The sequence below is a fragment of the Sceloporus undulatus genome, chromosome 1 (genome assembly GCF_019175285.1).
Source record: "Sceloporus undulatus isolate JIND9_A2432 ecotype Alabama chromosome 1, SceUnd_v1.1, whole genome shotgun sequence".
Lineage (NCBI taxonomy): Eukaryota > Metazoa > Chordata > Lepidosauria > Squamata > Phrynosomatidae > Sceloporus > Sceloporus undulatus.
Genome location: NC_056522.1, coordinates 295,135,086 through 295,149,575, shown reverse-complemented (window position 1 = coordinate 295,149,575; position 14,490 = coordinate 295,135,086). Strand labels below are relative to the sequence as shown.

Here is a 14,490-nt window from a genome sequence, read left to right as displayed (position 1 = left end):
GTAAAGAAGCAAATATACAAAATAAAAAGGACAGTTGTTACAAAGATATCTATTTTTTGTTTTTTAAGGATAGCCACATCTAGATCATAAGAAGGTACATTTTAGCAAAATACACCAGCATAATAATTCCATCTTGACTGAAGGTCTATTACTACCACTGTTATTATATTGTCATACTGCAAAAATTTTGTTGGTCACATATTTTCCCTGGTGTTCCATGCCTCCATCTGAGAAAGTACCACTTCACATAGATACATAAATATAACTATTCTCCAGCTGCAATCTCAGTGGTGGCTGCTCCACTGTACTTACTCCTTCCACCTAGTGTGAATTTTGTTGTTGTGTATCTTAAATCATTTCCAACATATGGCAGCCCTAAGGTGAACCTATCACAGGGTTTTATTGGCATGATTTGTTCAGAAGGAGGTGTTGCCTTTGCCTCCCTGTGAAACTGAGAGAGTGTGACTTGCCTAAGGTCACTCAGTGAGTTTCCATGGCTGAGTGGGGATTTGAACCCCAGTCTCCAGAGTCATAGTCCAATGATCAAACCATTACATCATGCTGGCTCTCAGTATGAATTAGTCCTAAGTTTAAAAACTGAGTGCTGCTATGTGCCCATCTTATAAGAAAACAAAACAAAACAAAAAACAAAAGATGTTGTAGCTGTAAGGGTTGTATCTGAATGAGAGTCAGAGAACCTTGGCAATAACACACCTGAGTGACTCAGGTGGGGCAGATAGGCTGGATTTTCACCCAGGTGAGATTCGTGGCATAGAGGATGTTCTGCATGTTTTATAAATCTGTTTTTATCATCTGGTTCTGGAGTGATTATATTTTGGACAGAGAGCTGTGGCTCAGTGCCTGGATGGGAGAGCAAATGCCTACAGGTTGAAGTTGACACCAAGGCTAGTTTGGAACTTCATGGCCTCCCTGATGACCATGAGGGCAATCTCAGGTGATCACTGGCCTAACATATGGAGCAGGCCACACCCTTGATTTTGCCCTTGTCCCAACATGTGATGATAGTCTGGTGACAACTGTGATATCAGCAACCCCAATGACCTGGTCAGATCACTTCCTTGTGAGGTATGGTCTCATGATGACAGTTCTCATTTTGTACAATATCAATTAAGACAGTCTACCCTTAGAGAATTTTGGTATCCACAGGATTCACGAAAGTGCTGGGTGAGTTTCCAGTAGACAAAACTAGTGATTTTGCCGACTCTCTAGTTCCACTAATGACAAGATGCGATAGGCTGCTGACACAGTCTCTCTCCAGAGTGCCTGTCTTGTTCAGGGAAGCTCATGTTGCTCCCTGGAATTCTTGGAAGTTGTAGATAATAAAACAGCCTGGATATTTGTGTCTCTGTGTTAGTTTGTAAAGAAGTACGTGTGTGTGTGTGTGTGTGTGTGTGTGTGTGTGTGTGTGTGAAGAATGCAAAGAAGTACAAAACCATTCTAAACTAAATAAAATAATAAATAATGGCGAGCAAATAGCAGAAGGCTCTGGGTGAGAATGCCCAAGCACATAATCACACCTCTTGTGTGACAGTGAAGCCAGTAAAGAAGGCTTAATTCACTGTTTCCATTGCATCTTCTATGATTCAGAGTAGCTGCTTTGGGAAACGGAGTACTGGAAATGATGGCATTCCAAAATGATTAACCAGAAAGGCACCTTTGAAGATAAAATATGTTGTCTATGCAATGATCTTGATACCAGTGTTGTTGTACATCTGGCCAAGGTGTCCAAATGCTTACTGGTTCACAGGGTCTGTTTCAGCTTTTGGAGATCCTACATTGGGATTGTGCAACGTAAACCTCCATATGAAGAGTTTTGCAATTATTGTGCTACATAACCCTTGTACTGAATGGCAATACTGAGCAACTGAATGTACAACCAGATGTGCAACTAAACCAGCAGAGGCAAATGGATGTGCATTTACTGAAAATGGCACTACATAAAAACATGCCCTATCAGGAATGACTTATAGAGCTGGGGATGTTTAGCCTGGAGAAGAGAATGTTAAGAGGTGATATGATAGCCCTGTTTAAATATCTGAAGGCATGTCATACTGAGATGGGAACAAGCTTGTTTTCTGCTACTCCAGAAAACTAGACCTGAACAATGGATGCAAGCTACAGGAAAAGAGATTCCATCTCAGCATTAGGAGGAACTTCCTGACAGTAAGGGCTGTTTGTCAATGGAACACACTTCCTTGGAGAGTGGTGGAAGCTCCCTCCTTGGAGGTCTTTAAACAGAGGCTGGATGGCCATCTGTTGGGTATGCTTTGAGTGAGAGTTCCTGAATGGCAGAGGATTGGACTGGATGGCCCTTGTGGTCTCTTCCAACTCTACGATGCTATGATTCTAACTCCACTTCTTGAACTGAATGAAGAAAATGTCAAATCATTCCCATAGAGAAACCCCAACAGGATTCTGGACAATATGGACAAAAGGCTTACCCAGTCATATACCTTTTTATCCTTCTGTATCTTGAATAATTAAGCAAATGCAGAGGGGGTTGATCAGATGGGGCAAGCATGTGACAAAGATATTTTTGCACAATGGCCCCTACTATCCCCTGAGGCAATGGTGTAACTACTGCTAAAAAGGAAACCCAAAACTTGGAGGTGTATGGTAACTACCACCTGGTCACAAATAACCTATTTAGTGGTGAGGCACCCAAAAGTGTGGTAGCAGCTCAGTAACAATTTTCTCAAAAAAAGCACATTACATAGCACAATTCTATCTGTTGGGGGGGGGGTCTGCTTTAGGACAGAATCAGCCTTGGTTATCAAAATGGATGACTGTTATCAAGAGATAGGGAAGAGCAACCTTGTTGACTTTTGTTGATCCATCAGTGGCATTTGATACCATTGTTTATGGCATCCTTCTGGACCATCTCTGTTGGTTGATGGTGGGAGGTTGTCTGCAGGTAGGCCGATAAGATGAAGTGCAATTGTGACAAGCCAGAGGGTCTGTGGATGGATGATTCTCAGACTGCCTAGTCTGGATAGGGGTTTACTCCCCTGAAGATTATACACTTGTAATATTGGGGTGGTCTTTGAACTATTTTTTCAATGTATGCTTAGAGGTATTCAGGGACTAGGAGCACTTTTTACCAACTTTGATTGGTATACCAGCTACAGTTTTTTGCTAGACATGGGTAGTCTGGCCATAACTGGATTTTTGGAATGTGCTCTGTGTGGGGCTTCCCTTGAGACTGGGATGGAAACTGAAGCTGCTGCAGAATGTAGGGATTAGATTGCTGAGTGGGCCAGCCTATCATGAGCATGTTACACCTTTGCTAGAAACTGTACAGCCTGCCAATATATTACACAGTCAGGTTCAAAGTGATGCTCTTAAATATAAGTGCCTTAGCAACTGAGAGCCAAATTACTGAGGGCAGTACCTTCTCCCATATCAGCTTGCCCATAAGATCTACAGGTCAATGCCTCCTACTTGTTCCACTGCCAGTACATGTGCATTGGAAGGCAACAAGAAAAAATGGACTTTCCTCTTGAAGTTCTTCACCTTTGGAATCATCTGTCTGCTGCAGTGTGACAGGGCCAACTCTGTTGCTGTTTTGGTATCTGTTAAAAAATTTAAGAACTGGCCAAGCATTTGCTAATCTTAGTATTTAGCTTATTAAGGCTAAAATATTTATTGAACCTTTTTGTATTGTATTTTAAATGTATGTTAAATAATTTTCGACACTACCCTGAAGCTTTGATTATGAAGTGTGGGGTATAAATATTTTAAATGAACAAACAATATAGAGGAATTCTGGATTGCCAAGGAAGTATCATTAAATGATAACTGTTAATTGGGTTCAGAAGTGATCAGCTGTGTATTGCAAAGAACTGTAAGGACACATTGCTCCTCTCAGTGTGGTCAGTTACTAGTTTAAAGGCTCGAGGAGGAGCTTTTGGAGGGGCAAGAAAAAGCTTGTTTCAATTCCTTCCATATAGCTTTAACAAAACAAAGAGAGGAAGTTACACAGCAGATGTGAAATAATATACAAGTCAAAGAAGGGAGAAAAAAACCCACCTGATTGCTATGAAAGAACTACTGCAAGGGAAGGGGAAACTACACACATACATACAAAATAAGGAATATATTTACTGATCACTAACCTCATCTATAAATGAGCATAAAGCTTGTACTCATGATGCATTAATTGAAATTATTTGGATGATTAATTTAAAAAAACCAACAAATATTCTGATTCCTGCACCAATTCAAACACATGCCAATAAGGAAACAAGAGAGGTCAGGGAAATTTTTTCTTCTTGCTTAAAATCTTACAGAAGCTTTTCTCATCCTTGTGAAATATGCCAGTGCAATTAGTTTTAAATTTTTATTAGATAATGCTTACCATGAAAATTATGCTCACAAAATTTGTCAAGTATGCTGGGAAACGATCTTTCCAGGTCAATTTTTCTTTTTCAGTCTAAAGAAAGAAAGGGAAAAAACACAACAAGGCTGCAGTTCATTATAGTCATGAGCAGTGGCTAAACAATTTCTATTTAATTTGTGCTTGTCATCCAAATACTGAAGTGTAGGAAAGCAATCAAATGCATAACTTGATAGTAGTGCAAAGTCAAGGAATGGAAGCAAACATTTTAAAGGAGGTAGATATCAGAACAGTGCAAGATCAGTTCAGTGATTTCCACTGAGCTACAATACTATATAGGGAGTCAGTAAATTGCAGCTAATCTATGTATCAGCCCAAGGGCTATATCCAACATTATGTGAGAGGATATCCGCTTGTGCAACAAGACTTTTCTTTCCCTTCTCCCCCTTTAAAGCCTCATGTAATCTGTTCCACATGTCCTTAATAATCCAGAGTATTTTTTGGAGGAGCAGGGGACATGAGGACTATAGGAGGAATAACAGGGGTCTGTGTTGTTAGCAGATGCCATGGGCACTATTGGATGCAAACACTAGAGGCCAGGCAGCTTTAGGAAACAAGTATTTTATGGGACTGTCAAGGCATATTTATCTCAACTTAATTTAAATACTGTAGTCATTCTTCACTCCCTATACTCTATTTAAATTGTTTTTTCAAAGTGTTTTTATATATTTATATTAATATACTATTGTAATACTATCTGAAAGCTTCCTTTTATATCCAAATCATTGCTCAGAGGAATAGATGAATTACAGTGAAAGTAAATAAATAATTTATAGGGTCTTAACATTGCATGTACCCATTTTTTGTTCCTTTTCCTCTTTGTTCCAAGGAACAGTAACAGTAGTTATTTTTATGAGTATAGGAAAATTTAGGAAACTGATGGTCTTCAATGTTTTGATAACATTTTCTAGAAGCAAATCAGAACTCTTTAAATATTCTGATGCAAAAGGATAGATTGCAACCATTAAATCTCTCATTTTGCTCATGTACTGGTACCCTTCTTCCATCCTCTTCTCTTAAATGAGCAAAAAATGAGATGTCCCTTGCAGCTAGTAAGGAATGGGATGGGGGAGGGACTGGTAATGTACTCTGTCCTGATGTGCCAGGGTTTTTAAAGCTTTAGGCAGCAACCCTGGGTTAGATATAGTAATGAGAATACTAGATAGTATTGTGGTAGTTTGTTTGTTTTTGGGGTCCAGTGAGTTACCACTATTTTAATTTTGATACACTGTAATTAAGATAATTTTATCTGCAAACTCTGTAAACATTAAGGCCACTCAAAGTACAAGCATTTAATGTTACATGCATAAAACATGCATGTTGTTGGGGTGGGGGCAGGGACAGCAGACAACTCCATCAAGCAGATGGCACGTGTACCATTTCAAAAGGAGCACACCAGTTAATATGTAAGGATTACCCATGCAGTGCCATTCCAAACAGAGGCAAAAAACCAGTCTCAACAAGAGTGCTGAAGAAAGGGGAAGAGGGAGGGGAAGAAGGCATATATGTGAATATTAGAAACAAACAGACAGAGTTGGGGGGGGGTCAATTTGTGCTTTCTATAGTTATCCATAATTCAGAAAGTTTGCACAAATTTGAATGAAATGTACCAATTTCACCCCAGCCATGACTCTCTTAACTCTTTGTTGCCATTTGTTTGCTGCCTCTTCTGGCAATTGCTGGCCCTTCTGATGGCGTTTGAAGGAAAACAGAAAAGGATCATGCAATATGGTCATTACAAAGCATTGACTTGTAGAGGTAAATAAATCAATACCCTCAGCAGAACATGGACACACTGTAACTTAAAAATAAGTAAAAACTTCCTGTTACTTGTTATGGAGCAACATTATATCTTTTGATATGAAGTGAATTACTCAAAGGGAAAATATATAAAATAAAACCACAAGAAAATGTATGTTATTATTTGGAAAAACAACAACAACAACAACAACAACAACGGTGCAAGGGAATATAAAAAATGGGATTCATACTACTCTAAGTTTTTACAATATGGTAAATAAGTGAAAGTCTGATTTCTCCTTGGAATAGAAGGAAGAGTGAAGTATTGCAGGACTTTGTTCTGGGAGAATTAGAGATATTTAAGTAATTGAGAAGTGATTTCACTCCAGGGATTTTAAAAATTGTGTAGTTGTCTTGAGTCCCATTTTGGGGGAATGGCAGGATAAAATAAAGTGATTGATTGATTTATGAGTAGTGAGCTAGCCATGTTTGTAAGTGCAAGCAAATTTGATATGGTAAAATCCAAAATGACCAAAGAAGAAATCACTATATATGTAGTTATGGGAGATCACTATACTGTATATGTAGTTAAGGTTTTCTTCTTCTTCTTCACTATGTATCATTGCCTTGTACCTACTTATGACAAATCATTTTGCTGCCCCTTTATTTAATCTGGAGATGTCCTTTGGGAGGTCTCTGTATAGATTTTCATATTTCACGCTTGGTATAAGCAACTCTGCTATTGGAGCCAAATTTTACTAATCTATAAGAGGATCTATCTTTATTTCCATGATTTGCTAAGTTTACACAAGGGCAATTCCATGCAGGACCATGTTAATTATTTCTTGGATGCTCAAGTGTATAAAGGCTAGCATCATTTCTGTCCCTGTGTTACACTGTCAAAGACCTTCAAGATGTTAACGATGCAGGGTTTCTCTTTGCAGAAGTTGCTCTGACTCTTCCTATGCTTACTTGGAAATAGATCTCAGTGCTTCCACAATATTCTCCTGGCACAAGTGATACTGAACTGAATGGGGCTTATACTGGCCAAATGGGGGTATCAGAGCAAAGCTCTTCTGATACATGTTTATCTCATTTCTTCTAGCTTTCACAAATTCAGCAGCAATTAATTTTTCAGTACCAGATCTACACATTTATAATGCACTCTGGGGGATACTATGAATTTTTGACAGACCTGCATCACACAGAGGAAAAAAGTTTTAGCATACCATAATCACTCCAAGGGCTTCTAGTTCTAAGGCAGAACTTTGATTTCAACTGAGTCTGAAGATACACAGAAGGGCCAAAGTGAGGTATGCTCTTTATTTCCATATAAAATTAAAAAGCTAAAGATCAGTGAAACCACACTATAGACCATTTGGATGGGTGTTCATTTGGATTTAAGAACGTAGTACACTGATATTAATGGATGTAAGCTATCTTAAAACCATGGATTCCAGATGATCTGGGAAGTGAATTACATACAAACTCTTTGATCTTTCAGTGATCAAAGCACACACATTAATGTGTTTATAGAGGAATTATAAGAGCAAGAAATGGGCCATACTCATCTATTTTAACACTTTACTATCAAAATATTATGTGCATTCATTGGTTTGCTTCATTGAATTATTTCACTAATAACAGACAAATCTTATACTTAGGTGAATTATCTTCAAACCAGACCCCAAAATGCTTTGATTTCACTTATTTCTGAGACATGTACTAGCCTGGAAAGCAGAGTTTTATGGAGTGGCTGTTTACTGTGCAACATAGTTCTGATATTGACCTAAGTTGTTTCACTAGTGTGACTTTATAGAATAGACTGTGATACCAGCACAGTTCAGTAAGACAAATATATCCCATTCTCAGTGTTTTTGAGCCTTAGATATTGTAACACTCTCTACAAAAACCACAAGATGTTTCTTGCAGATGTTGACACTAAAGTTATAATTCAGGCACATGACCCATCCAACTTAAACAAGTCTGTTCAAAATGAAAAGATGAAACCTGGGAAAGTAAGACAGTGGAAAATAGGTGGAAATGAAGCTAATGACTGAATGAGAAAGTTTTAAGAAGCATGCACTTCAGAACTGGACTTCTATGAATGGCATGTGCAGCTAAGACAGGCTTACTTGCAACTCACTGGATTCAGTATTAGAGGATGGAAAGGAAAAAAACAAACCCACTGGTCATGGTCAACCGTTTCTGGATCTCATAGTCTGCAGCACAATGGAGTCCATCCAGGCCTTTCTACACATTATACAGAGGTAACCTCAGATCTGTGAGAAGTCAATAGGCTGCTGCAACTAATCATAGCTCCCTGACAAATGTTCCTGTATGATACACATTTTTTGGCAGTCGCATTTTACATGTTTAGATCATCATCATATATGAGGGGACCTTGAATGCATAGACATAGGAGATTATCACAGAGAGGCTTATTTCCTCAGATGCATGAGAAAAGGGGACTTTGTAAAAAAGATTGAGCTTGGAAGTAACTATAAAATACAAAGAGCCATTATCAGAGAAGTAATTGTTCCCCCTTGTTTAATGTAGTCAAAGTTCAGTAAGATATTTTGAATCAATATTTCAGTATGCTTTCTCCTTTTGATTTATCAACAGATTCACTGCTTAAAGTTGGCAAGTCTTGCATGTGTGCAACCTAAAATAAATGGAACTACATAGGCACTGATAATTTTATCTTATATATATCTTTAGGATGCAGTATTTAAACAAACATAGAGAAAACTGCCCCGTTTTTATATATGGCTCTGGATACATTCATCTCTGTCTCTCCAGCCAGAGTGTTCCTTATCAGGTATATCTGCTTCCCGTGATCTTCTTTTTGGGTGCCTTCAGGTAATTTCTGATTTACTGCAACCCTGCGAATTTACTGCACATGTGTGGAAACATAAACATGTGCTGGATATCCATTTTCTAAATATGATATACAACCACAAAGTTGCATATCAATTTTCTAAAGATGACAGTGAAATCCATATAGGCATTTGTAGGAGCTCAAAGAATGAATTAATATCTGTTTTAACTTTAGACAATTTCTGAAATCAAGATTCAAGGAATGTCCTTTGCTGAGCTACCTGACTTTCTCTTTATTTATTTAGTTAGTTAGTTATTCATTCATTCAAAAAACTATTACTACTAATGCTTTAGTTGGAATTGCAGCCGACTGGTAGATCTGATTGATCAAAGCATTCTCTTTGAGAGATATGACTGAATGCAAATATAAGCTAGGAAACAATGTGCAATTAGCTTTGGAATTCAATGTCACAAGATGTGTTTGTATCCATCACTCTGAACAATGGTTTATACAAAATGCAAAGGGATCTTATAGCACCTTGGAGAGTAAGGTCCAAAACACACTGCAGAAATAATCCAGTTTTATTATTTATTAATTTATTATTGTTGTTTTATTTTCTTATATCTCACCTTTCTCCCAATATAGGGACTCAAAGTGGCAAACAGCAGGTTTAAAACAATACAGTTAAAAAAATACAACATTAAAATGTATAAATATAAAATTTTAAAAAAATTAAATCATTTAAAAAATTAAAATAGTTATGAGTTAAATAGAATATGTTAAAAATACAAACCTTAAAATTTAATTAGCACACCATTCCCAGCCCTTATCAGTTTGCAAAAGCCCGACAGCACAAGAACATCTTTACCTGGCACTGGAAGGACAGCAGGAATGGAGCCATTCTGGCCTCTCCAGATAGGGAGTTCCAAAGCTTGGGAGCAGCTACTGGGAAGGCCCTCTCTCTTGTTCCCACCAAATGCACCTGAGAGGGTGGTGGGACAGAGAGAAGGGCCTCTTCTGATGATCTCAATACTCTGGGGGGCTTGTGCAGGAAGATACAGTCCTTCAAATAGCCTGGACCCAAGCACTTTGAGACCTCTTTAACTAACCTGGCTCAATGCTAGGAAATTCTGGGAACTGTAGTTTTGTGAAACATTGAGCCTTCTCTGTCAGAGAGCTCTGGTGCCACAATAAACTATAATCCCTTAGCATTCCCTAGCACTGAGCCACTGAAGTTAAAGCGGTCTCAAACTGGGCTATGTCTGCAGTGTGTTTTGGACCTAACTGCAAAAGATGTTAGTCTTGAAGGTGTTAACAAGATCTCGTTGCCGACTGATATTCTGGACTAACATGTCTATTTCTCCGTTTTATATAGTACAGTAATTGCCAAGTTATTTGCTGCAAAATGAGTCTTTGGTCCTCCAATAAATGTTATATAGATAAAGCTCATGTTATATAGGTGAGGGTCAATTTTACAGTTTTTAAAATATCCGTCCTGCTATTTCTACACTTAGGCCACCACAATTGCACTGGTTTTGAAGACATTATGTGTACAGAGATTTAATCAAAAATTCTATAAATGTCCTTGGGAGGATGTCCCCTTGAACACCTTGAGACTTGCTTCTGAGAACAAGCAGAGAATGAGGTAATTCTTTATGACATTACCAGAAACCTAAAACAATTGACATTGTCACTGTACCTGCAATGAACCCACACCTGTATTACCAAAAGGATCCAGGTTGTTATTAATACTTTCCCCCTCTTCATCTTATCCTTCCTTTCCTGTTTTATGTCTGGATGTTTTCTTCTCTGACTTGACTATTGTTTCATCTTAGTACATGGTTAAGGTATGGTGAGAGGAATGTAGATAATAGGGAAGGAACTGGTGGTTACTGTATTATTACTACAAATGGGGAAAACCTTCAATATAGATTTAAAACACACACCACTAAATTTAAATAGATTTAAAACACACATTATTGAATTATAAATTTAAAAAAAACACATTACCTCTTTATTTCTGTATTCTTTCCTTAGTGATTTTTCTAACACTTTTGCTTCATACTCAGCCCTTGGATGATCCTGAAAATAAGTCATTTATGCAAATAAACATGTAACCTTTTGTGTACCCATTAAACTGTATCACAAGCGATTTAAACCAGCTTTTTCTATGATTTTACTCTTCCTCATGTCACTAATATTTGCTTCAAATACTACTGTAGCTATTATTCCATTGCCGCTAATGGCCCAAGAGCACAATGTGAAGTAGCCAGGACAGTCAAGGGCCAGCTGAGTTGACAGACTAATTGAAGTTATGCTGAATTGAGACCTGTCCAAGCCTAGGATTCAGGCAAATGACTTAAGACTATATTTGCCTTTACCTAACATTATGCTGACATTATGACTGTGTCCCTGGATGGAATAAGTCTGGATCTGGCACAATTTAGTTACTCCTTCACCTTCTCTGCCCCTTTCGGGTCTCTTCTGCCAGTAGCATCTAGCCAGGAAAATAGTTCTTCTAGCTGGTCTCTGAAATCAGCTGGGAGGAGGGCATTTCTGCTGGCAGAAGAAGACAGCACCTAATGCTAACCCATGACAGCTGGTACATCTTTCAGTTAGGATTGCTCTGGAAGTCACACAACTTGATGCGCTTGCACTGATGGTGAGATGCCCCTGTGCTGTACAATGTTTCTGTCTCCAATATAGAACAGCAGTCGAATTATATCACTGGGAGGGGGAATAGCAAATCAAACCAGGCACAGCCCTAAAACCACTATTTTAAAGCTACAAATGGCTTCAGATCACAGACTGTGCTGATCTGAAACCTTATAATTTGTTAAAAGTAAAATATTTCAGTCCCAGCACCACAGGCAAGCTATATCAGCTAACATTACAAAATACACCACACATAATTTGTGGAGAGGAATCATAATATGTTGGCCAACTTAAATAATTCTCTTGCTATACATTAACCTGATATTTGTTTCCCTCAAAATTGCATTTCAGATCATCAAAACACACTGGAAAGACATGTGGAAAATAATCAGAAACTGAAGGAATGAGACAGCCAAAGGATTCAGAAAGTACCTTCAAAAATGCATTGGTTGGAGATGGGAATGGATATGAAAAAGTCCCATCACAGGGATATATGTAAAGGAAGAGAGAACAATTGCAGTGGAATCTCTAAAGGAAATCAGATGTTAGGAAAAAAGAATGAGGTGAGATCAAAAGGAATTTTTCACCATTAGATAGATAAAAAGGTAGAGAAATTAAAAAAAATTAAATTCCAAACCTTGACTGCTTCCTTCAGGAAACCATAAAAAACACAAAAAAACATAAAAATTAAAATTACTTTACTGCAGGAGAATTCACATGGGATATAATGATTTCTTTAATGTGTATGCAGACGTGAGAATTAGAAGACATATATCTGCATCTTTGGGAAACAGTCTTAATTTGTACATGAACTGAAGACATACTGGATTCCACAGTAGAAAATTTATTATTGTATCAAGATCCTGGAATAAGTAGTATGAAACTCTCAAAACTGTGATGGTGTTGAGTAATTTAGCACACGTGGTACACAATTCCCTCATTTACAACCCGCACGGAAATTAATAACCACAGGAAGGAACAGCTAACTAGCAGTACTCCTGCATATCAGTAATTCATTGCAATGGGATTTGCCCCCAGAGAGGTTCCCAGGGATATTGTCTCATACTATTAAGCCATTTCTAGTCTTCAGTGGGATTTAACTGCATGCTCAAATGCTTTGCTCATAGGACTGAATTAACAGGACTGGAGTGTGTTAAGTGAAAAATAAAACACATTCTATTAACAGCAGTTAACTCAGGTCACATGTACTTATCACTGCAGAAAACACCCAACATAACCCTGAAAGATATTTGCCACTGGAAGGATACAGTTAATCCTTCCCACTTTCATGTTGTAAGCTAACAACAAGGGACCAAAAATAAAAGATCAGTTGTCCTGAGGTATCTGTAAAAACATCCTACTATTATTATGTTAGAGCTCAGTCCTAGATATGTGGTTTATGTTAGAATGGTGTCACATCTATGGTCAAATAAAGTTTCATGCCATTGCAAACCTTCTGAAACCAGGGGCAGAAGACATTATTGTTGTAATTTTAAATAAATGAATAAATGTGTTAGAGCAGGGATTCCCAACCTGTGCTCCAAGGAGCCCTTAGGGGTCCGAGTGCACTTCCCAGGTCCTCTGCAGCCGCTTCAGGAAAATTAAAGAAATAAAAATTAAATGAAATTAAAGAATAAGAATATATTCATACGCCTATACACCATTAACTTGTAAGACATAAGGTAGCCTCTTAGGGACTCTGCCACAGAAATAAGGGCTCTGCAAGTCAAAAAGGTTGGGAACCCCTGAGTTACAATAATTCATTAAGAAATGGCTGATTGATGAAAATGTTCCTGCTGATAAAAGTACTTAAACCGCAGGTGGCAGTTTCTATCTAAAAAGGTGGGCAATGTCATTCCTATTCTTTCCTTCAAAGGCAGAATGCCCCTTCTAAAATGATGCCTATTCTAAAACATACACTGGCATTATCAGAAACCAAGTCTTTTGCTTCAGAAATATGTACTGTGTTTATTCATATGCCAATATATGAAATGTAATTGATTCATGATTAGTTAAATCTTAGGCAGTTAATGAATTCAGATTGCATATGCTGGATCACACAAGTCTACATTCAGCTGGCTGTCACATCTGTCTGTAGTCTATATCCCAATGGTTGAAGTGTACCTTCACTGCAGGAGGATTGCTTCTTTCCTGATATTTTAAATTATGGTAGATATTTTTCTCTGTTGATAGTGAGATAGAGTACATAAGAACTAAATCCAATTGCTAGTCCCAACTAGAGAAGACCCTCTGAATCAATGGGACTAATTATTGATTCAGCAGCTGATTCAATGGGTCTGTTGCAAATAACAATTAGATTTAGGCCACACGTAAAACTAAATTAACGAAAGAAAAGAAAACCAAGGGAAAAAACAAGGAGATTCACAAAATTTGCAATTGTTGAAGAGAACAAAGTAGCTTGAAGGAAACACTGAAGAAGTCTCTCTCTTCTCTAGTGATTCCATTCATGGGCTTTTAAAAAATGTTTTGTATCATATGGACTGTATAATAGGCACTGAGAGCAAAACCAAATGATGGAGTCTTCCAAAAATAAATCTGGGGGAAAATATGGCAGAAAAGGGGGAAGCCTTTGAATCATACTCCTTTGTAAACTGTAATAGGCTGTGATTAAAGCATTGAAAGAGAAATCAGAAAAGTTTCTTTTAGAAATGCATGCAACTGCATTTTGAATCTAATGCAAAGAAGAATGTTCATTTTTGCCCCTTTTCATTTTTAATGTTCATTTTGGCTGAACATCTTAAATTACAGTGTAACATACTCATTCAATGAAATGCTGGTTTTCAAGCCCATTAAGTAACAATAGAATTAAAAGCTTATCACCAAAAGTAAATTTGGC

The 14,490-nt window shown here is 37.7% G+C and overlaps 1 protein-coding gene and 1 long non-coding RNA gene across 11 annotated transcripts in view; one reads left to right on the top strand and one right to left on the bottom strand.

Moving 5' to 3' along the window:
- Positions 1-14,490, bottom strand: part of ANO1 (anoctamin 1) — a 174,679-nt gene that overhangs the window by 33,559 nt on the left and 126,630 nt on the right. For 8 of the 10 annotated variants that reach the window (XM_042444177.1, XM_042444199.1, XM_042444164.1 and 5 more), the window contains 4 exons: positions 12,271-12,282; positions 10,989-11,060; positions 6,028-6,105; positions 4,379-4,453 (listed from right to left, as the gene is read on the bottom strand). In XM_042444177.1, the coding sequence (XP_042300111.1) occupies positions 4,379-4,453; positions 6,028-6,105; positions 10,989-11,060; positions 12,271-12,282 (237 nt within the window). The remainder of the gene's footprint in view (positions 1-4,378; positions 4,454-6,027; positions 6,106-10,988; positions 11,061-12,270; positions 12,283-14,490) is intronic. The other 2 variants (XM_042444170.1, XM_042444188.1) reach the window with 2 other exon arrangements.
- On the top strand, positions 7,155-12,766 carry LOC121918122. Its single transcript, XR_006101161.1, has 4 exons — positions 7,155-7,470; positions 8,879-9,019; positions 10,493-10,623; positions 11,985-12,766. It is a non-coding gene; the product is annotated as an uncharacterized LOC121918122 (long non-coding RNA).